General features: G+C 36.7%; 2 protein-coding genes across 2 annotated transcripts in view; one reads left to right on the top strand and one right to left on the bottom strand.

Annotated features, from left to right (window-relative positions):
- The window catches only part of LOC100891289, a 37,605-nt gene extending 31,673 nt beyond the window's left edge, over positions 1-5,932 (top strand). The window contains exon 3 of the mRNA XM_003727242.3: positions 3,473-5,932. Coding sequence (XP_003727290.1) covers positions 3,495-5,042 — 1,548 coding nt within the window. The 5' untranslated portion in view covers positions 3,473-3,494 and the 3' untranslated portion in view covers positions 5,043-5,932. The remainder of the gene's footprint in view (positions 1-3,472) is intronic.
- Positions 5,933-12,893: 6,961 nt separating this feature from the next.
- On the bottom strand, positions 12,894-21,326 carry Cdc6 (cell division control protein 6; the record flags this gene model as incomplete). The annotated part of the gene is given in 13 exon segments (NM_214501.1): positions 12,894-13,151; positions 13,533-13,797; positions 14,665-14,805; positions 15,412-15,668; positions 15,960-16,021; positions 16,593-16,699; positions 17,717-17,856; positions 18,721-18,827; positions 19,096-19,271; positions 19,456-19,655; positions 20,497-20,655; positions 20,944-21,018; positions 21,302-21,326. Coding segments are annotated over 12 exon segments (1,569 nt in total), but the record flags the coding sequence as incomplete, so codon positions are not given.
- Between the last annotated feature and the right edge of the window lie 3,231 nt (positions 21,327-24,557).

The raw sequence follows: 24,557 nt of genomic DNA, 5'->3' as shown, positions 1-24,557 counted from the left end.
CAGAGAAAATCAATAAAAGAGAAGACTGCAGAACTGTCAAACTTACATTTAGATTTCTCTTGAGAAGACAAAATGTAAATTTATTTCGACTATTATGAACAGCAATGTAAAGAAATGATAATATGTACGATACGAATTGAGCGTACTCTATTGGTGAGCATTGATACGATATTGTTCGCTCTTATATACGTATTGTTTAAGGTTAGGCATCACATGAGGGTATTTATGTAGCCTCTGAACCTGTAATTTAATATCTCATTCTAAACGGAGTAAAAGTCATTATCACTCTCTACCATGTTTACCAAACATGCTACAAAACAGTTTGAGATTTATTAGGTATCCATGCTTTGATCGTTAGCCTATAGTGTCATGTACATGATGTAAGAAGTGTACACCAGTAAAAGAGAATCTGTTGGTATATATGGGCAGGATACTAATGATAGATGTCAATAATAATGATATTCCTTATACACAGTTTCGTTCCGTTATGTGTAAACATCGATAGATCTATAGATATTTCACCAAGAAAATGCAAATATAAAAACCGGACCAAATGTACTAAAATGTAGCAAAAATGGAAAATATAGCAACCAAAGGATGATTGAAAATATTGCAAAAAAGCTTCATGCATAGTATGTGGTCTATGAAAAAAAAAGTTATTAAAGTTATAGACTAAATTCTTTCTACAAAGGTTAATGTGATAAGACCTATGTTAATGTTACGTAATGTGCTTGACTTTTAAAGCTAATCGCGAATGATATCTTCCAAAATTAACACCATCTGTGCCACTAGGATTTCAAACGTAAAGGAATATGATTTATCGTTTATTGTTAGTATAGGCCTATTTGTATGGGAACAACCTTCTTAAAGGATATAATCTATTTCAGGTTTAGAGAAAGCGAATTGCATTTTTTTCATTCGAACGTACGTATTTAATCTTTTTAATTAACCTAAATTATTCCAAGGCGGGATTTTCCGCCTATAGCATGCAAGATGATAATTGTCTATTTTCGTCTTGTTCTTTACTAGGTATCGATACGTTGAACATTGTATGCTGTTTCGATAAAGTGAACATGTGACTCTATTGTGACGTTGTAGAAGCCTCTCGATTTCCCAAGACTAGCATAAATGATACCACCAGAATTGTATGAAGAAGTCATAAAACAGGAATTAAAAAAAAAACCTTTCACTCCTCATACGGCCTTCGCAATGCATGTCCCCATTTTCTTTTGATACTAGTTAAAATGCAGATGAGCAATTTACCTTACTGCAAGATACACCATAGTCTGACTATTACAGGACGAATTGATAGATAGTTTAATGACAAATATAACAAGTAGAGATGATGAAACAACATTACCTCGTGTCTGCTCTATTTTCATTCCCCTAAAGAAGAATAATGTTGAAGTAGGAATTGATTGGAAGAAGCATGATAGGCGAGGCCAAAGATCACTATGGTGTACAAGGTGTTGCTACTCATTATATCACTGCTTGCGTCTAACCATTTCCATCTTTTCTAATGAGCAGCCTTGTCAGTTGCTGCTGATGTTGCACGTTATTACGCTGGTTAACTGGATGAGAAGCCCGACCCCGGACAATTACCCCCCCCCCCTCCCCCCCCCCCCCCAAAAAAAAAACATTCTGCTTTTATCAAAATCAAGTTATTATCAGAGTGGACTACAATTTATTCAATGAACAGGAGGTGGGGGTAATTTTCCGGGGGGAATAATTGTCTTAGGGAGTCATTTTTAGGGGTGGGGATAATTTTGGTGGGGGTGGTTGTCCTGATTCGAACATATCTTATCACCTGTTCTTCCATTAAAGTGTAAAGCGGTTAAACACGTAGTATTCATCGCAATTAGATGTGAATATTATATGTTATTATTATCATTATTATCTTATTATCTCATTGATGTCATTATTATCGTTACCATTATTACTATTGTGTTTTCATCCCCCCCTCTCTTTCCACTGATTTTCAGTTATCTATCTCATAATCAAGATCCTACCATACCACTGCGTACTTCCCTCGCCTTCTTACTTCCAAACGTATCAATAGAACATCATTAGTGACCACTCTAAAGCCTTTTTTTTTATCAAGTAACCATGCCAACACCGGCGGGGTAGGAAAAGTGATGATTATCCTAATTATTTTCTTTTTGTTTGCAGTTGAAGGACATTTTCATCCATTGGTCATTTGGCATGAAATTATTGTTTGATATGTCCACTATCCAATAGGAACTGAGGATAGGGATTTTTGGCAAAGGAAAACCCGACCAGGCGTGGTAATACAGTCATCGAGATCGAATATAACGCATGTATTAATTACTTTCCTCTGTGGTTCAACGCTTTTTAAAAGTATATATATATATATATATATATATATAAATCATTTCCATTCTAGTTCTCTCCCTCTTATCTGTCTCCCCCCCTCCCCTCTCTCTCTCTCTCTCTCTCTCTCTCTCTCTGTCTCTCTCTCTCTCTCTCTCTCTGTCTCTCTATGTATATTTCTATCTCTATGTCGCTTTCTTATCTCTCCTTCATTCCTCTCAAGTTATTCGTATTTAGTTAAAAATTAGATACCATTAAATCACATTTCTGGTTCCCTGAAAGAATGGTGATGTTGTCTTGTTGTTTTTTCCTTTAACCATATATCCATGATATTTCCAAGAAGTGAGAACAATTTTAATATATATTACTAATTAAAGAAAAATGATTTATGTTTCTCGTCTATACCGCCAACGTGTGGAGTAAATTGATGAAATTCTGACGTGATGTGCAGCTCGTGTGATTTATTTTAGAAATTGAACATGGCTATAAAGAAAAGGCATCATCTAGCAGATGACTCGTACTTTCTCTAGAATCGTGCAGAGGAGAACGATTACGAGAACATAATTTCATCACCAAATTATTGTCATGCGTCATGCTAACTATGAGGATCGTGATCGAAACGATTATTAGAGATCAGTTCAGAGCTTATAAGAAGAAGCCAAACAAAATTAATGGGGGGTAGGGATTACTGATTTCTGGGGAAAAAATAGGGTTACCCTTGAAACATGTTGGTAAAAGGTTAAGAGTGAAAAGGTGGGATTTCGTATCTGATATTTCTGAATTCAATCTTAAACGTGGGAAACACCGCAAAATTATTTGAAGATTTTATCTACAGTCTTATTCCGCCTCCGTATTTTGTAGCCTGCCTTATCCTGCCTTGTACATATATACCCCTCCCATCCCCCTTCTCTTTATCTCCCTCTCTCCCTCTCTATCCCTCTAACTATCTCTGTCTTTCCACTGACATTATATATGCACACAATATCTGTTAAATGACATTAGAGTGTATTTGTCACACGATACAGCAATCCATAAATATTTATACATTTCATATCAAGTGTAAAATAAAACATTTGTCCTACACATTTTAACTCATTTCATTTGTATTTACACTATTATTATTTTCATTTTATCTTTGCAGGCGTCTATCTTGATCGAGTTACATGGCTTACAATCGAAGTAAAAACGTTTACCGCGCCACTGATGGTACAAGCATGAAATCATCTAACAACAATCCGGAGAGGAAACAGAAATGGTACGACGATGTACGAACACAGGGCGATCATAACGTGAAGTATCTGAGCAAGATCAAGGACATGAAACAACAACTCCAGAAAGATGGACAGTCTACGACGCCCTCTGTTGGTCGAGGTGGTGGTGATCATAGTCGTCATAGGACGCATCCAGTGACTCGTCCGAGTCTTACCCGTCATCTCTCTCTTAATCTACCAGTATTCGTCACCAATGCAGACTTATCAACCGTCCCTCGTGCAGGACGGCTATCTATGTATTCTAAGGCCAACAGACCAGTACCTGCTATACACCCAGTCCAAGGAATCGGCCTGCTAGAAGATTCTTCTACAAGGAAAGGAACGAAACGTACTGATTATTACTCAAAACGGCACAACTCACTTACGTCAATTGATAAATTTTCCCCAGACATGGACAAAGGACATCAACCACCCACACTTAAACGCTTTGCTCGCTCTCAAAAACCAACTCCATTATCCACCCGTGTTCACAAGGCCTCGTCAGATTCCAGAGATGACCATTGCATGCACCTGAGATCGTACAATGTGGCGTGTTCACACTCACAACATCTTGGTCGGCTTCGATCACGATCAACATGTAGTGAGAATGATTCCGGTGCCCAAACAAGGAGTATCAAACAGGCATTTGGTCGCCATAGCACAGATAAAGCAGACAACCGTGGTGCTACGACCAAAACAAAATCAGCAGTCAAATATAAGCCAAGCCTATCGAGTTCTCATGATAAAACTCGAAGGGTAAGTCAGGAACCAGCCCTTGACAAACGATCCGTCAATGTCGATGTACCGTATGGAGGGGTAGACTACTACAACCCAGACTCTACTGGGTACAAAGCCCCTGTCTGCACTCCACACACAGTCGTGTCTGAGAAATCAGACCTAGGGTGTCCCTACTGCCAAAGCAGTGACAGTGGCGTGTCTGTCAACAAAGGAAGCGTTTCCTCTGCTTCAAGTTCTAAATGCCAGGACACGAGTGACTCCGATGATTGGTCCGACATTGGTGTGACTCTATCCCAAATACGACTGAGTCATTCACAGTCAGAACCTTCTATCAAGGACATGGCCAACACCATGACGGTAACCAGTGACATCGACGCTGATGTAGAATTTCAACAGAATCGCTCAAACTCATCGACGACTGGGTCGTCCGATGATACGATACCCGTCGTCCAGATCAACTCGAAGTCGGAAAGCGAGAATGAAAAGCAGATGGAGAACATGGTGACAATCAGCGCACCTTTCATTATGTTCCGACCGGCCACACCCCGCATGCCGGAGAGAGAAGAGAAGACGTTTGATCATGAAGTTGGTCGGGTCCTTGTCAAAGCTGCTTCACAGGCTGAGCTACGACGGAAAGAGATGCAACGACTTGTCGAAGATATTGAAGAGTTCAATTCGGCGAATAAGAATCTTTATCGAAAGGTCAAGCCAATCAGCGGATAATTAAAGATTCAATCGGGTTGAGTCTGTATTAGTTATTATGCGACAAAGTAAAATTTATACGGTACATGTAGTATACACTTGTAAGATATTCCCGCCAAATTGTCTGTTGTATGTTGACGAATATGTCTATCATTTTGTCCATACGTCCATATTGTATCATTCAAGCAAGTATCAGCGTTGCATGTGCTTTGATATCCAGCTCATTTCAAATCACCTCTGATTGAATTTATTCCTCGCAAACATTTCGTTATAACTTGTTTATTCAAACAAGATACGGTTTCCAAGATTCCTTACCAAGCTCCCGAGGCAAATTGATGACATCCCGGTCCACGTGACAGTCATGTTGACTCTATTCAATTGAAATGCAGGTCTCTGTAATGATATGCAGTATGCCGTCAGGGAAAGGTTTGGAGCAATGAATACTTACAGATTTCAATGTAGTACTCAGCCCAGGAAACCTGTGGAACTAGAACATTGTATTCAAGGGTTATGATTACATCAATGTCATCAATGCATTAATATCAGAGATAGATAGATGGAGAGAGAAAGAGAAGGATAAAGAAAGAGAAAGAAAGAGAGGGATGAAGAGACAGACTTTATAAAGCTTTTCAAAACTGTCTTTGTATGGGTCTTTTTAGACAACGACTGCAAGATGGGGAAATAATTTAGATCAAATTATTCTTAAGTGCCATAAAGCTCTTACAGTACTCTTTATCAATCGTCATGTAAACATTTTCTTAATATAAATATACAAATGAATTTATGTTTCCCATCTCACAATCATTCAAAATATAAATCTGTGTATTTTCAATCAAAATGAGCAATGTATAAACAGAGATATGATATCTTCATGAAAGAAAATTAGAGCTTAAATAAAACTTTTCTTTCCCTCCCCTCTTCTCTCTCTCTCTCTCTATCTATATATATATCTCTCTCTCTCTATTCTCTCACCCTTTCTCTCTTCCTCAGTATAACTACATGTATTATCATAATGTATTGGCACGACGTTACATTATATCATGTTATTACAGATTTGTAGTCAATGTCACAACTTTTGTCATAATATGTTCTCATATTTAGCACGATTTTCTGACAATCTGTTCTGTTACATTGGATATACATTGTACTTTGTATAGTCGTCATTGATGTGTACTTGTACCATACTTGGATCTCACTTTTATAAGGTAATTAGAGTATCAGACGGATATAAATCTTAAAGATGTTACTTCTTCCTTCTGCCCGATAAAAATTATATTTGATTTCAACAATTTCAAATTCAAAAAACATTTCTATAAAAGCATTTAAAAAAAGTTTCGTATTTCAAAGAAAAACGTATGTTAGGATCTTCAGCGGTAATGGGTTTACTAGAAACTCTTTTTTCCAAGGTCTGTCGATGATCGGTTGACTTCTATTATCTATAGATTTATGTTGAGGACAGCATAGGTCGGTCTTTTCTCTTCAGCCTGAAAGTATATCATTCTTCTTTACATACACTGTTTTTCTTCGGGAATTCAGGGTTGTTTTTTTTTCCATTACAGAAATTCATGTTCACATTATTACCTGTGCAGTGTATGTTCTAATGTGACGTGTCTCTTCATAAAAATCATTTGGTAATGTTAACATGGTAACATTTTAAGTTGTAAAATCAAGTAAATGTTATCAAATCCGCATTCACCATTTTGTTTCCGATGTTACAAATCACAACCTTAAGCAAACAAGATGTGCACCATGTATGTTTGTGTTCGCAAGGTGTTTGTATAGTTAGCAATCCAAAGGTAGATTATTATGGTTAAATCCATGTCAGCTGGAAATCACGATGTAAATATATGTCACTACGAGCAAACTAATATCAGTATATTTCATCAGGTAGGAATATCATGAATGTTGAGGAGTTCAGCTGTGAGTAATGATTGTAAGCTAATTATGTCTGTAATTGGTGGTGATTAATGTTGTGATGATAAAAATGTTTCCTTGTGATAAACCATTTAGTTATCTTGTTAAAGATATAGTTAAGTTTTGCATAGGGAGATAAACATAAGTGCAATATAAATGTGATTTTAAAACAAAACAATCATTAGATAATATTTACCATTGTATTTTTTATTATGTAAATTCATAATTGTTTCTGCTTTTCTTGCCTTAACTCACTCCGTGGCTATGCTGGCCTACAGATGAGTATTATCGGGATTTCACATTTGAACGTTTTTTACGGAATAGAAGTTTCGACCAAATTTGCCGATAATTTTGTGACGACAATCAGCCGACAAACCAATCAAAAGATAGATTATGATTTTCATGTATACTTTGTTCCAACACGAATAAAAACAGATGTTATCATTATGCCGAAGTCAAAAGAACATATTGCACATAGAAACAAATGTGTCGCAGTAAAAAAAAAAAAGAATTCTAGTGACTCCTCTGATTATTATAATGCTTCGTTTGACATATAAAGAACCTTTCAAGACTACTTTGTTAAGATTATACAAATCGACCCAATAATCACATTTTATCAATAAGTATGGATAACTATAACGTCTTAAATTAATGTATTGGTGAAACGTTTGGATTTGAAATGGTATTTTTGTACAAGATTATTGTCGGTTTAACTCGTTAACCGAGAAGGGAGATGTATATGTAACTATTTATTGTTAGCTATTTTATGTCACATACATATATTTATTTATGTGTGTCAAACATTTGATTTTGACCGAAAATAAAAGAAATAATCTAAACTAAAATCCCGAGTGATGTGTGCTTCATTCTGTTTGAACCAGTCCATATTATGGACGTTGTTCACGGCTAAAACCACGTTCATGGTGTTTCGAGCCATACATAATAGTTCCGCACTCTATCAATAATAACAACAGCAGTACTACTAATAACATTATTATTTATGTCATTATTATTACCATTTCAATATAATTATGATGATATAACGGTAAATAATTCACAAAATGATCCGTAACATAACCCTCTTTATAGGAAAAGGTACATTGATTTTGGATCCACTTTTCCACACTTACTATTTCTCTTTGTTCTAAGTCAAACACTCAGACATGGCATATTCGAAGAGGCTATACAAGTAGTTCCAACATATAAAGTCTCTTTCAAACTTGATTTGTCAACTATGCAATATGTGCAATTTACTGCACGTCTATGAATAATTATGCATTTATATAAGTAATTAATTAGTTTACTCGTTTCCCAGTTATCCCCTGATCTCCCATCTCTCTACACGCATATACCTCTTATATTCATGTTGTTTAATAAACAACCACGTTCTTCAGTGGGTCTTTGTTTCCATAGCAACCGCTTCAGGCTTGATACGTGTGATACCCTAAAAGTCGATCAGACACAAATGTTATTTCCCTCGCCCGTTCTCTCTCTCCCTCTCTCTCTCTCTCAAATACATGAGGAGGACATATCATTTGTCTTTCTTCATGACATGCAATCAAGTATCTTCCCGACATGCTTCAAGCTATTACGAAGGAGATGTGAAATAATTGTTTTGCAAAACCTCTGGGTGCTATCAATAATAGACCCGTGCTTCCCAAAGCTCCATGCCACCGCCAATGATAAATTATGAGTGATCTATTTCGATTGAGCACGTACGTGTTGTGTGTAATTAGATTGGCAAGACCTTACTATAGGGATGAATGCTGTGACAAATGCTCTAAAATTGATCACAGAAAATACAATAAAAAAAGATACCGGAACTACAGTAGTCAATGTCCCCAAGCAGTGCCATGGTGGGTTTTCATAAGGATGTAAATGAACTTTGAAAAGAAAGAGGCATATACTCAAGAAGAATAAGCCAAATAGTTTATCAAGTAAAACGTAGAAGTGCGGAATTCTAAAGGCAAAGTTTTACAAATTTGATACACTCCCAATGAGATAATACATGATATGCCTTCCGCAATCGGGGTCTTTGTAAAGTACTATCACCACCATCACTATCATCACCACCAGTCCACCACCACCACCACCACCGCCTCCACCACATGTCATCATCACCGTAAACACAATGATTATGCCTACTAACCTCATCACCGCCCCCCCCCTCCTATCATCACAATCATTGTTATCATCAATAACACCATAATCAAAATCACCTTCATCGTCACCATATTTAATTCTATACCATCACCACCACCCCTTACTTGCCCAACGTCTTCTTCGTCTTCATCATCGCAACCATAACCACTATCAACAAATCACCATCATCTTAAGATACCCTCTTGGAGCGTTTTTGTTTTCCTTCTTCTCAATTCTACCTACGACAATTTAATTTAATATTTAGACGAGATTTTAAATGCAAGCATCACAAATCATGAACTCGAATCTCATCAGTAACCAGGGACCTGTATTATTATAATCTACTTTAATACAATCAAACATGAAACTGTTTTGTATTTAAAATCCTGCTATAAATAATTGTATCTTACCATGTATTGTATCTATCCTTAAAATAAAATTAATCGTAATTAGCTATCGATAGTAAAGTTAATGTTGATTTGAAGGAGATACGGTTAATTATTATCAATATATTGTTATTATTATATAATTCAGTGATTGCAACAAATTTGAAAAAATGGGTTACTTAAAAGATATTACGACGTTGTAAGATAAGGGAAAACTAAGGGAATAAAATACATATTCACGGACTTTGAAGAATATAACATTTGTATACCTGAGGGTAACAAAAGTATGCATGAGCGCTCGTTCGAGAACAAATATTATCCTGCTGAATTTCCCACTTTCAGGGAATTGTGAACCTCATGGATAAAAAAAACCATAGAACATCACAGCTAATAAATTTAGTCAATTTCCTAGGGATACGATATCCATGAAATAATATTCCCAGGTAATTTTCTCTTCACTTAACTTACATTTCTAGAGAGATTGTAGAAAGAGCAGGCAAAAAACGTGACTCTTAAAAAAGAATTGTCCAGACTCACACCAAACCATAATAAATTTACTCCGAGGCACGAGCAAACTTGAATATTGTTCTTTCACGCGCCACACTTTCCTCTCAAAATGATTAATTTTGTGAATTTGTTTATGCCCGTTTTCATCTGGGTGTCTTCAAATCATCGAATTTGTCATGGAAACCAACCTGGTAAGTTCAGTCGAGCAGAGAGAACATCTCAAGGTACAATGGGTGAAGACGAGAGGAAGAATGGGAAGCGACAGTGTAGAAAATAGCGATAGAAAAGGGGATAACGTGTAGATAAAAAGAAGAAAGGGAGAGAAGGGGTGAGAGCGAGATGGAGAGAGAGCGAAAGAAAGGAGAAAGAGAAACAGAGAGAGAGAGAGAAACAGAGGAAGGTAAGAAAGAGAGAGTGAAAGAGAGAGAGAGAGGGAGAGGAAGATAGAGAGAGGGGAGGGAGAGAGAGATATGAATAGGTTGATAAGCAACTAATGTAATTTGTTGTCACTTGACATTTCAAGTTATCTGTTAGATGAACATGGCGGGTGTATTGACATTTAAGAGTATTCCTCTGTGGTTGAATTGAATTGTGGGGGGTTTTCGATAGGGAATAACGCGACAGTAGAACAATTATTTTGTGTGTAAAACAGGCATTTTGCCTTTATCATCTTGCTTTCAAAGTCCCTAAACATTATTTGTCTTTTGTTGTTGCTAATAAATATTACTTTATGATAAAAATATTATACAGTCTTTGTAGTCTGTATGTTAATTGACATATATTCCACAGTAATATTTTGTATTTTTATTTCATCAATATAAAAGTCCTACTTTATTATTACTGAAGCATAAACTTTTCATAACAAACATTCATTTCAATTTTGTTTTTTTCAGTTTCTTAATTTTAATGTATATGACACTGAATACAAATTCCAAACTATTAGAATTGCCCAACAGTTTTATTTCACACAAAAGGCAACAATCCAGGTCAGTAAAAGACCAATTATTTACAAAACATGTTGACATATAAAAATTCATATTAAAACTTGTTAATTACTTTAAAAGGTATCTAAATAACATCCAAAATTACAATTCATATAATGATGCATGGCAAATTGCTGTAAAATCAGATAAAAATACAGTAATTACTCAAATGTTAAAAATTAAAGGTGAGAAAAAAATACATTTGATGTGTAGGAATACTGTTGGGTACATACATGCCATTACATGTTGGTACATCTCTTAGATGCTTCCCTTGGTAACCTTCACAATCACCTCGTATTTGAATTTTAAAAAGGAATCCTTTGAGCCTCTGAAATTAACTGAAATCATCTAAATCTCCACACTAAATTGTTATATACGCACTGAAGGTAAATGTTTAGAAGCCCCCATCCAGTCCCTAAATACATGTTCCAAATGCTGGTAGTGTGGTAGGCAAGTATCAAATTCATCACAATAATTAATCATACAAATTCATAGAATTACCAGAGACTTCCAAAATGATATTTCACTAGAACCATTCTGAAGACTTCTAAATCAAACTTCTTAATCCAGGGATAAAAACATGCTATTATTGCAATCATTTCCATTCACATATCAGTCATTTCCACTACAAAACATGTTGAAATACCTCATTCCATCTTAGATTTTCGACAATTTTGAAGACATCAGGTCTATTTCTTCTGCAGTGTAATCATTTTTAAATCAGTTCAGTTTAAGATTTGACAATGCTAACGATGTATGTTATTATTGCAACACTTATATTTTACTGTGCTAGGTCTACCAATTCAATACAAACAATTAAAACTATTATTGCCAAGAATGATTTTCTGAAGTGAAGTTTACGAATCTGTACACACAATGTAACATGTTGATTATAAAAACGTTGGGTGATAGGATACATGTACAATATTAATAGTCAAATCTGAAGAAAAAAATCTTATATTTGGACATGAAACACACATCAGAGTCTCTTGAAAGATTGAGAGAAAGGAAAAGTAGAAGGTACCAGACCAAGAGGGAAAGCATTTACTAACTGGGAGGGGAACATTAAGACATGGATTGGAATAACATCGCAAAAGTGTACTAGCAAGGCAGAAACAGATGTGTGAAACAATGTTGCAATCAAGCTCCAAGCTGGGACAAAATACCTTGATAGATAAATGGATAGAAACTGACACTCCTACTAGAATAAATATATAATTACATCACCATTGTCTATTGCTAGGTATCCACTTGGTACATTAGTATTTAAAAAAAAAAATAACAATGTTAGTTTGAGGAAGAACAAAATATTTTGACAATCAGAAATCTTTCACATTCAGAATCCCCAACAACCTGAGAGGAATCATAGAGTAGAACCTCATAGCTAAGAGTACTGATATAACAACTTTTAAATATAACAAAGTAATTTTCCTGTCCCACATTTTTTTATTTCAATTTTTTTTTATTTCAATTATTATTTTTGTTTGACCCTCATATAAAAAACAATTCAAAATAAAAACATAAAACTCATTTCCTAGAGCAGTTGTTATAACAAGGATCCTCTCAATTGATTAAAGTCTAGAACTGTGACCAAGAGCACTTCATGCCCTGATCATTAATTGCATGTGTAATAAAACCATTGTTACAGTATCTAATAGATCATGAGAAACACTTGAACCTTCTCTACATCAGGGATTCCTCGAGGTTCCTTGAAGTGAAACTAAGTTACATTAAACCAATTTTATACAAATGTGCACATATATTACTAGCACAGACAACAGCTGCTTTTCACCTCTGTGTAAAGCACTTTAAAAGCGATTTTGTTTTGCTGTCAAGAAACGGGTCAGTTAAACTTTCAGAGAAAAATATTTTTAGGCCGAATAAGATAGGAATTGATTATTCTCTATTATTATCATTCTCTTATTTGGGGAGGGGGAGGGCTTAAATTTCAATACATAAATCAGTAAATGCGATATGAGCTGCTACAAATTGGGAATGTGACATAAGGGGTACATAATCCTGGCAATTTTTGTCCACCATCCATGCATTTGCACAATATAGTTTCACTTACAATTTTATAAAATATGCATAAGGGAACAAAGTTTCCATGGATGGTAACTTTGCTATCAATATTAACTACCATGGCAACATCACTCAACTGGCAATCCAATCAAGGTTTCCATGGAAGGTAACATTAAAGGGATCGTTTAACAATGTTAAATCTGAGATACACGGCCCTACGTGTTATCAGTGTCTGTGATATGGTGTAATATTGAAGCCCTAAAAAAATTGCGCTTCAAAATGATCAAGAAGTGCCTCAAAAAAGTAAAAATCTTTGAGTGACCGGTTTTACCATACTCGTTTTCCCCAATAGACTGTAGTGTTATGAAAACCGTCAGGCGAACGGTTTTCAAAATTTGTAATTCCAATCATAGATATCTTGATAATCAGATGGGCGATCGGCTTGTAAAAGTCATGGGGTTCCTGACTGACCTAAAGGTTTATAATTATCATTGCATCATGAGCTAAATCCAGAATTTTGTTTCAGAATCTAAAACAAAGTTACCGGATCCCTTTAATGGCAAAGTTAACACCAATGGTAAAAAATATAAAAATATAAAGAATACAATGTCAATGGAATTAAAAAATTAAAATAAATTAACAAAATTGCAGATAGCACTTAATGTGTATTATCTATATTTATCAGGAGTTTTAAGCTGTACATCATAATTTCTTGCCCTTCTTATCCTTGTTGCTAGGCAATCCAGCTTCCAAGATGGCTGACATGAGGGTCTTATCTTGAAGAGCAAACTCAACCTCTTTCTCATTCATCTTCATGCACATCTAGAAGAAAAATATCAAAAACAAAACAAATAGATTACACATTCATCAACAAAATGATATTTCAAGTTTTGGGATTATTTGTGTCCTTGTGAGGATTTTCTAACATTTCATTCATTCATTTTTGACAGTGCACTGTAAATCATTTCAATAAACTATATTTAAACAAAATAAAAAATAAACAACCTTCAACACAATTTACTGTAAGAAATTCAAACATGTCATACTTTATGCCAATTTCCTACACAGTTTAACATTGTCAAGAAAAGATTTCATAGCATAGAAGACCTTCACAATGTTTCCTACACGTGGCTGACCCTTTAAATCAATCAACAGCAAAGTTAGAAAACCTCAGTAATATGGGCAAACTAGCAGACAACATCCAACAATAGAGGACACTATTTACTTCTTCGGATGGAAGCAAGTCAATTGTTCCACATCCTCACTGAGTAGTGATGCTATGGGCAATGATGGATATTTATTACTCAAGTATTCACATGTATATGCTACATGCAAAGTTTGAAGGATGATCATGATACCCAAAAGTAGCATTAATGACATGAACAAATGCCTCAAACAGCCTACAATAATTGGTTGAGAATATTACTTTCCATGGCTAAAGTTCAATTCAAACTGCATTATGGAGTCTTTATGGTTTCATACTAAACATGTGTTCCAACATGGTATCCAACAATCGACATCTAAAAAACTAACTGCTTTAACCCTATTTTAACTGGCCTATTTCATCAGAATTCAAGCAAATTTGTCAAAATTAGTAAAATTTACAGGCAATCTGATAGGATCTGCATCTCCAGGTGAAACAGCATAATAGAAAAAGGTTGAGCAGAAGAGGATGAAAGAGTGACCTACTTTAATCTGTCTTGCGTCCTTGGATTTCTTGAGAGCAAGGACGCCTCTCGTCTCGATCAGCTGGCATAGAGACAGGAACTCTGATTGGTCAACAGGTGCAACCTTACGACTAGCACAAATCTTGCAGTATGTGTCATGGACCTATAGAGAGTAAAATAGTTTCACTTTAAATTAGGCTGACAGATTAACTGATGTTTGATTACATAGGCATAACAAGAAATTAAGGACATGTACTTCCAATGAGGGGAAAGCACTTCAATAAAAAGTCATGCATAAAAATACTTTTAAGTTTATAAGCAGGTTTTGGATTTTAATAAATACTTCCCCCCCCCCTTACATAAATGGTTTTCAGGCAAAGCAGCAAACATATTCATTCAGCAATGAACATCTTCTGACAGTTTTCATTATTCAGTACTTTATAAATGGAAGAATACCAGTTAAGGAATTTATGAACAACCCAAAATGAAGACATGTTCATCAATTACAAGGCGACCAAAGTGTAGAGGAAATACTTCTAGGTATTACACAAATCTAAACCACCTGTTGTCAATAGATAAAGCCAAACATAGATTTCAAGATTTTGGGGCTGGTCGCAAAGGGCAATACAAAATCTTTTTTTTATGGCAACCATCTATGCATACACCATCTATTCCATCTCTATATCCTTACTGATGAACTATGAAATAGAAAGCAAATTCATTAATATTTCATGTAAAAAGTACTGGTAAAGTATAAATATAAACCAACCTTTCCCAAAGTGACCTCTCGACTCTTGCCTTCTTTGACCATCAGAAGAACTGTACAAATGACCAGTTTCTGTTGCATTGGAAAGCTTTGACCTTTGCCCCCTGCTGAGGTCATGACCCCTGACCCATAGACCTCATTGATAACATTGGATACCTGGAGGAGGGAGACCTTCTTCAGGGGTTTGGAGGGAGAACCTTTCTTGGGTGATTTCCTGGGAGAGGATTTGATGGGTGATAGTAGGGCCTTCCTTGGGGAACCTGAAATGGAAGGAGACTACTTGTCAATCATCATTCTTAGCATTTAGGATGAATTAAATGCTGCAGACACTTAGTTAGTCCTAGCATTGACCTGCTGTATACAATGAGATTATGGCACATTTTACATGGACTCTAGCCAGGATTATATCTCTGGCTTAAGTGTTCAACAGGTTAAGCACCTGTGCATGGTGAAAACTATCAGGATGTAAGAACATTGCTTGCGTGATTCCACTAAAGTATGTTGCAAAGTTTGGATGTTTCACAGTATTTCTAGAGTTTGATCAAACTTACCTCCTGATGGTTTCAATACTGACTGCCTTCTGACGTCTGCTTGAACAATCTCAACTGCTCTCCTGATTGATAAAATAAACATGAAAATTAGTTCAAATGTTAATACATACAAGGTCAACAAATTCATTCCAAATACATATTATAGTGGCAACACATCTCACTGGTAACTAGAATACAAGGTACTTTAAGAGTACCCGATTTTAAAACTTGTATGACCAAAATTTGTTTGTGTCTGCATACACTAAGATCCACTTGTAATAAGATAATAATAATAATACACAATATTTATTAGGCGCTTAATACAGGTGTCTCTAAGCGCACCATAGTCTGACTTAAAAATTATGTACCAAAACTTATAATAAACACACAACTGTTCTTTATTCAATAAATCATGCATATATAATAACAAAAATAAGAGTGAGATCAAACATACATAAGGTCAAACATAGGATCAAACATGAGATCGAAGAAACAAGAAAAAAGACGGTGTGCACCTCCTTTGACCGACTCACAACTGCAGAATAGCATTCATGAATTAAAAAGGTGTGTTTTCAACAAGGACTTAAATTGGTCAAGAGAATGAATATTATGATGACAATGTCTTGTTTATAAATTGTCTTTAGTCCGACCTACCTGCAAACATCGAGGGCTTTCCTGACGTCTCCTGCTACTGCTGCTACTTTCCTTGCACACAGTTGAACAGCCATGGGATCAACTACAGCAGTCCCATCAACAGTGCTCTGAGAAATGAGAATAATAATAATAATAATAATAATAATAATAATCTTTTAAAATCCACTCCAGATGTTATTAAGTTAAACCGAAAATGGAAATTCTTTTTGCCCAAGTGATCGTGAGCCTGGCAGCCACTGAGCAGCGCCAGATCGACGTTGCTTTATCCCTTATTGTTGAACGCCAAACAAGGTAGCAGCAACTCCCGTCTTTTAACGTCTTTTGGTATGACGCGGCCGGGGTTCGAACCCACGACCTCCCGGTTGTGAGGCGGATGCTCTACTGACTAAGCCAACACATGGGTATGAAAGTTTGACCAAGATTAACCCATTGCAGGGGATCAAATAAACCTTGAACATGTGAATAATCAGTCATACCCTCTAAGACTGATTCATTGGAAGAAAAACAAATCAAATATTAATGAGGATTAAATTGTTTGTTACAGAAGTTTCTACATGGCAACGTATCCCATGAAATCCCAACTATTTTGCATTAATGCATCATTTTTAGGATGTGTACTGCCCGAAAGCTCAAAAGAAATGACACTCATCCTGAAGACGATAGGTAAAACCCGTGGTACAACCTATTGAAACGTTGATGATGAGTGGTCCTTATCAGAGCCACCTCATAACTCTCACATTATCTTTACCATGGAAGCCTTCAACCATTACAAGAAAGTGCTGGTTTCTGTATAATGGGATATACTTAGTAAAGATTTTCCTGAAAACAGAACATTACTAACATTGGCATTACAAAATATCGTTTTACAATGTACATCATACACATTGCTTCAGACTGACATCCACATAACATGCACCTGTAGAAAAACCAATTACCGGTAATTGCATCAGTCACACATTTAGTGACAGCAACTTCCCAACATTGGTTCAACCCAAAAGATTCTACGACGCTGATTGTAAATGTTACCTCTTTGATTCTGTCAGACTAACATCCACAGAACATGCACCTGTATAAAAACCAATTACCGGTAATTGCATTAGCCAAACAATGATTCTAGATATTACCTCTTTGAGTCTGTCCTGTAAGATGGTTGAGATCTGAGTCCTGGTGTAAGGAGCAAAGTGAAGTAGCTCTGGTCTACATTTGGGTCTGGATTGTAGCCTAGGTAGGATTCTATCAGTGAGATCCAGTGAATTGGCCACACCTGTTAGACACATCAATCAACACACAGGTTTAATAGTCTCATCAATACAAGCTTTACAATTTGGAAAGGTGAACTTATAAAATCGTGCTACTTTTGCTGGAACTATGAAGAAACACATTTTTTTTTTTTTTGACATTATAAAGGATCAAATATGATTGCATGATAAGCTTTTTTCAAGTAGCTATGCTGCAGGGATAGATAGGAATGTGTACTTTACATGCTCTGTTGAGGGTATTGATTTATACAGCATCTACCATACAAAAGAAGAATACAAGTACCAGTAATGTATAAATACAGTCAACTGAAAGCCTAAATATATGTATCTATAAGAGACAACAGTCAGTTGAGGATAAAATGTAGACAACATGATAGCCTAATAAAAGCTATGTGTATATCTTTATTGGCTACTAAGAGTAGTGGCCCATCTACTGTCTTTCACACTATTGTATTAACACTCAATAAACCCTTACCCTAGGGTACAACTATAGAATTCCTGTAATCTGGGATTACTTTCTTAATCCAGTGATTTGCAAACAAAGGGTCATGAGCGCTGATCAAGATTGAACACACAACATTGTTTTCCCTAAGCAACTTACAACAAAGATGAAAGCCTACAATGAAATGAAAGTAAGGGCACATTCAAATTGGAATTCAAGATCCCTTTCAGGAAACTCTTGTGCCTTCTTTCTTGCAAGTAATTCCAACATTGCATATTCATTCCCAGACTTAAAATCTAATAAATTGTTATAAAGAGCACATAGATGGGATGTTGATTCCAATTCCTGTTAAACCTTGACTTCTCTGAAAGTGGCTTCATGTGGAGGTCACCTTGATGGTGGTCAGACAGGCAAACTGTGATCTTACCTACTAGCACCAATCTAGACTTGGGAAGACTTGGCCACTCAAACATGGTGTAAAGAACCTCCTGGCCTTTGGAGTCTAAGTGATCTATCTCGTCCAACACCAACAATCTATGGAAGAGAGGAGAGATACTATATTACAACCTACTACACAGATGTATATATATATATCAAGTATGAAATGTTTGTGAGGCAAACAGATCAGGGATCAGTTTATACCATTCATGCAACATTTATTAACACTTTGGGAACTGTTAATGTGGTTGGTTATATGTGACAGAGTACAATACAACACCCAAAAAAGAAAAAGATAAATATATAAGTAGTATACCCATAAAATATATTTTAACAACAATTCCTGAAGAAGCATTTCACTTACACAGTGGGTCCATTTGATGCAAATGCCTTCTGAAGAGCCTTGGCGGCCATCTTGGCAGATAGCTTGTCTGTTGATACATCCTGTTTTACTTCTTTCAAGACTGTGTTATATATTCCTTGGCTCTGTCTGACCAGCATGCAGTTCACAAATATATGATGAGTGTTTCTTCTGGAACTCTGTAATTAACAAAAAAAATTAAATTAGTGTGAACATCAAAGCATCTTAGTACAATGTCATCCTGTTTAAAATTACAGCATGGAGTGACACAGAATAAAAGCATATGTTTGTTACGAACTCTCTGGAACAAGAAGAAAAATTACTTGACCAAGTTATTAGGTAAGTAAGTAGAATGCTAAATACCTTTTGTTGTTGTAAGATCTGTTTGAGGCAAGCTGTCTTCCCGGTTCCAGGAGCACCAGAGATATAAAGACTTCCTGGTTTCCTGGCCTCTAGATGATTCTTGAGGAATGATTGAATGGTTTGAGTCTCTTTCTCTCGGCATAGGAGACGCTCTGGGAGGGATGTGTGAAGTGCTTTCTTTGCTGAGCTGTAACATTCATCTGAAATATCAATACACATCCCATTTAACAAAAGTGATAAGAAAATTTGGCAAGTTCATTAAATGTGCCTCAGATTTATGGAGGTTTCTTTCCCCCGGTGATGAACTACTGCATGTAATGAAACGGTTGCATGGTTATTGTTAATAAAGCAGTGCGAACACAAATTGCATACCACAGACTGCTACATATAAACCATGAACAATAAAACTGAGAAGTCATTGGAATCATTCCTTTGAAGACTAAGGGCGTGTTTATGCTTAACTTTTTCTGGCCAGAATCAGGCATCTGTTACGCGTTTAGTTTAAAACACGGTTGCGTCCTTTCTCACTTTTGTAGAATCACCGAAAAAAGGGTGATCACGATCACCGATCATAAACTCACAAAAAGATGCATTTACAATTTGTAAACGCGTTTAAATGGGGTCAACGCACTGACCTCTAGTGGGTCTACACATGGACCATGGTCTACATAGCATGTGCGCATTTCAAGGTTGCAAATCCATCTGCCAATTAAGGCCACCCGGGGAGAATTGCCTGGAGGAGCCAGAGAAGTGAGCATAAATAGTACACCGTGGAACTGCGATTACGATGAGCGTCTATGATGAGCGTTACAAATCGCTCATTCTGCCTTCAAAATTTAAGCTTAAACGCACCCTAAGAGGTACAAAACAGTATTGCATTGAAAAATAAATGATTTTTACACACATGTCTGACCACTATCAGAAAAGGAACAGATGAAAATATTGCAATGTGAAAGTTAAAGAGAGAGGAAACTGGAGGTGATGAAGGGAGAATTGGATGAGAAGATTAAATATTCCCACACAGATTGTTTAAGACCTTACCATCTGGTCTAGTGATGGTGAGTTTCCTGGCAGGGGTCACAAAGGATTCTGGTCTTTTTGAAGGTGACTTTGTTGGAGAAGATAAATCATCTAGTATAGATCTCTTGACTTTTGTTGGACTGCACGGCTCTGGATGCTGGTTTTCATCATTGTAATGTTCTGAATAAAAAGATAAGAATCAGTTGTCATCATAAACATATATGAAGCGTGGAGGTAATGTGGTCTTGTGGAAGTCACTGCCCTATGCACTTGCATCCTTTGGCAAGACAAGTGATCCACATTCCCCACTCTCCACTCACATACCTGTTAACGAATGGGTAACTGGTAGGAAAAAATTTAACTTACTTTCACTAATAGATCTATATTACATGAATTGACACACTTTCACTTATATAAAAAACATCAAATGGTTTAAGAATGCGACCCCTGACCCTCATGGTATCATACCTGTATGTGATCTTTTCCTGGGAGACTTTGACGGTGACCTGATACTCCCTACTGGGGATTCCTTAGCAGCTACAACTGAAAATATTGAGAGAAAAAATGCATAGTTAATGTACAAGTTAACAAATGAGTACCGGTAATCTAGGTTTTATAGAATTAACTTTCAAAACCTCCTTTTCAAGCAAACAATAACCAAGAGTTTGCACAACTCTCAATACATGTTCATGTTCCTGACTATGAGTTCAGATGAATACCCTTTCAATACCTGTGATAAAGAAGAAATATCATTTTACAGTTAGTACAAAATGTTTATTACTGAATATTAAGAAATATCAAAAGACAGTCTCAATGATATACTTACTCCTCTTTGTAGGTGAGAGAATTCCATCCAGTCTACCTGCTAATGATGTAAAGCTTGGTTCCCTATTCACAGGTATTAATCTTGAAGAAAGCGAAGAAAGACTTTTACTTCTGCAGTGGTCTTTCTTTAGTCCAGCAAGGTTCTTCTCTTCCCCTTTAAGAGTAAGTAGAGTCCTGCTTGGTGTTTGGGTCTTTCTTGAAGGGAATGCCAGAGTGGATTGGCGGCCTCTTCGAGTTTCAACAGGCATGATGGTATGGTGGGAGCAAACTGCAATAAAAAAGGGTATTGTCAGAGGACTGTTCATTATTATCATTTATTATTAATCTTAACATTTTTACTGGAGCTCAAGGAGTATGTAGGTTACAGCTTTGGTGTTTGTCTCACTTCAATCCTACATACATCTAGATATGATAACCCAGTAGATCTATCACTTATCAGTTGGGGCGCTGGTAAAAGAATAAGGATCGTCCGCATAAACAAGGATATCCTTGTATACGTGGATAAAATGCGTCATTAAAAATAAGATTCGTCCGAATTTTTGCGGACGTTTTTTTTCATCGGGTCTTTACAGGTTTCTGTTTACCGCGTGCTGGCGATGCAAAAAACGGATTCCTCGTAAGAAAATAACCCCAGTTCACCGTCTACTATGATGGGTTGTCCGCCTTCCCGAGGATATAAACTATCGCTTACGACTTGTCTCTTTACAATGTTAATGTAGATCTAGATTCTAAAATGCATCAAAAAATCATTGCGGAATTAGTTTTTCGCATCGCCAACGCGCGGATTTTAAATAGATCTATGAAACAGCTGCGAAAATGTGGATGATCCGTCAACATTTACGAAGACAATCCTCGTTTATGCGTACTAGATTCCTTATTCTTGGAACAGCGCACCTAGATCTATATAGGGTCTAGACCTACTGCTGATTTTCTCATAACCATTTTCAACATTTCAAGATTAGATCTAGACTATAAATTACAACATGTTGATGTTAAATTAACAGTGTTGATCAAGTCAAGCATTTGGCAGCGCCAAATTATAATAAAGCCGGTCTAGATTCTAGATCTAACAGGCCACGAAACATAGACCTATATTATTGTAGACTAGATCTAGACCTAGCTTGTAAATTAGTGTAGACCCTAAGTTGTATTAATATTCAAATTGTAACCGCGCAGCACAGTCACTGCACTGTAACTGTAATACTAATAATAGTGTAGGGCCTAGCCAGCCCTAAGTAACTTTTAGTTGTAGAAATCTAGCCTGTTTGTTTGTGTATGTGTGTAGACTACTACAGTACATAACAATTTAATTAACAAGTGCAGCTGCCTAATTCCCAAATTACACCAATTCGGTAAAGTAGTGGATTAAATCTTGTTCTACAATTTAAATCTAGAATTTCGTAATACTCACGTTTATAAGAAGAGCAAAAGACCCAGCGTTTGGCAGCTTCGATTCAGCTTGGATATGGAGTTAGTAGTGGAGTCAAATATAAATGCAATGTGTGTACGTGTAGCCTACGTAAATTAAATGTATCGGTAGGATAGCTAGCTTCCCGCGAATCGAGTTCCGCGCGAAACAGTCAGCTGATTTAGTTAGCGTCCTGCAACAAAGCCATGTGATTGGTCCTTACAAGACACAAGCCCCCCTGTTGTGTGTAAAATTTGCATGGCCTTTAAATGAAGCGAACATCCTCATATATTAATCTCTACAAACATTTAATGGAAAAATTATGTTATAAATTATAATCAAGTCAATATTATTTTAGCTCATTTTCCATATTAGATTAATATCAAAATAGATTCAAGAGGTAGGAAATATATTTTATTACCTGGAATTATGGTTCATTTTCTATCGAAGGCTATAGATTTAGTGTTACTCCCAAAATAAGGCTAATGCATATTCATTGAAATTCTGCCCTTTCTAGAGTTTACACAAGCCGTCGAGGTTAAATAATATAACTTTTAAAAAATGTGGGGAAAAGGTATAACATAAATTCATGCAGGCGCGGATCCAGGATTTCTTAGGGGAGGGGGCCCAACTTTTTGTTTTTTTTTGCTCCCGAAAATTTGAAAATCGCGCCGGCCGAAAAGTCGCTCAGTGGGGGGGGGGGGGTACAGAGGCACAATTTTTTTTTTTTTTTTTTTTTTTTTTTGCTCCCGAAAATTTGAAAAACGCGCCGGCCAAAAATTCGCTCAGTGGGGGGGGGGGGGGGGGGGGGGGGGGGGGGGGGGGGGGGGGGGGGGGGGGGGGGGGGGGTGGGGGGGGGGGGGTAGTGAGCACATTTTTTTTTTTTTTTTGATCCTCAAAAAAATTTCAATTTGCACCCCCCCCCCCCCCCCCCCTGGATCCGCCACTGAATTCATGGCGGCATTTTACGGCAATTTTCGCGGTATATTGTCAAAATTTGCAAAAAATGTATTTTGACAATATTTCGCTTTTTTTTTTCTAAAGGCCCTGAAACTCCACTGTACTTACTGGGCCTACTAGGAGACTGACGGTTTGTGGATTTTTTAATGAAAAAGTGACCCATAATAGGGCGACACATCCCTGTATGTCTAAATATGTGAGAACCCCCCCCCCCCCCCCCCCCCGAACTAATCCACCATTTTTACTATTATAGCTGTACTAACACTAATTTTCTTTGCCTAATTCGTGAGAAAATATTTAGTGCGAATCGAATAGTGGGGGGGGGGGGAATAATTATATAATATTGACTGGCCTTGAGGGGTATATCAGAAATATTGACCAAGCTCAGATCATATTGCCCCGAGTCGAAAGACGAGGGCAATATGGTCTTAGCGCGGTCAATATTTCTGATATCCCCCGAAAGTAAAGCCAGTCAATATTTGTATTGTCATCCAAATCAGACATCTAGAGCAAATACAGAAATCCACCATGACAATCTCAAGAACTGAACAAACTTTGTCAAACCAGCACTGTGCATCCCGCGGCTTGACACAATTTTCGTTACACTGCAAACAGTGTGCATTTGGTGTGATTATTACGTCACAATAGAGTGCGCGCAAAGTGCACAGGTTCTCGTACGCATAATAGATGCGCAATGAAAATGACAAAATACGGCGCGGTCAATACAAGATGCCCGGATGCGAGACCGTGGAAAATACCAAGGTATATTTTCACTCTTCTCTACACGCAAAGTCAATACGCGCAGGGAGACCAAGGAAAATACAAAGAATATACCCTCCGTTCCCACTGCTAGTGAAAACTAGGGCAATACGGTTTTGTAAATGACCAG

The sequence above is a fragment of the Strongylocentrotus purpuratus genome, unplaced genomic scaffold, assembly GCF_000002235.5.
Source record: "Strongylocentrotus purpuratus isolate Spur 01 unplaced genomic scaffold, Spur_5.0 spur5_scaffold_7, whole genome shotgun sequence".
Lineage (NCBI taxonomy): Eukaryota > Metazoa > Echinodermata > Echinoidea > Camarodonta > Strongylocentrotidae > Strongylocentrotus > Strongylocentrotus purpuratus.
Note: the sequence above shows the minus strand (reverse complement) of the source record. Positions and strands in the feature narration are given on the sequence as shown.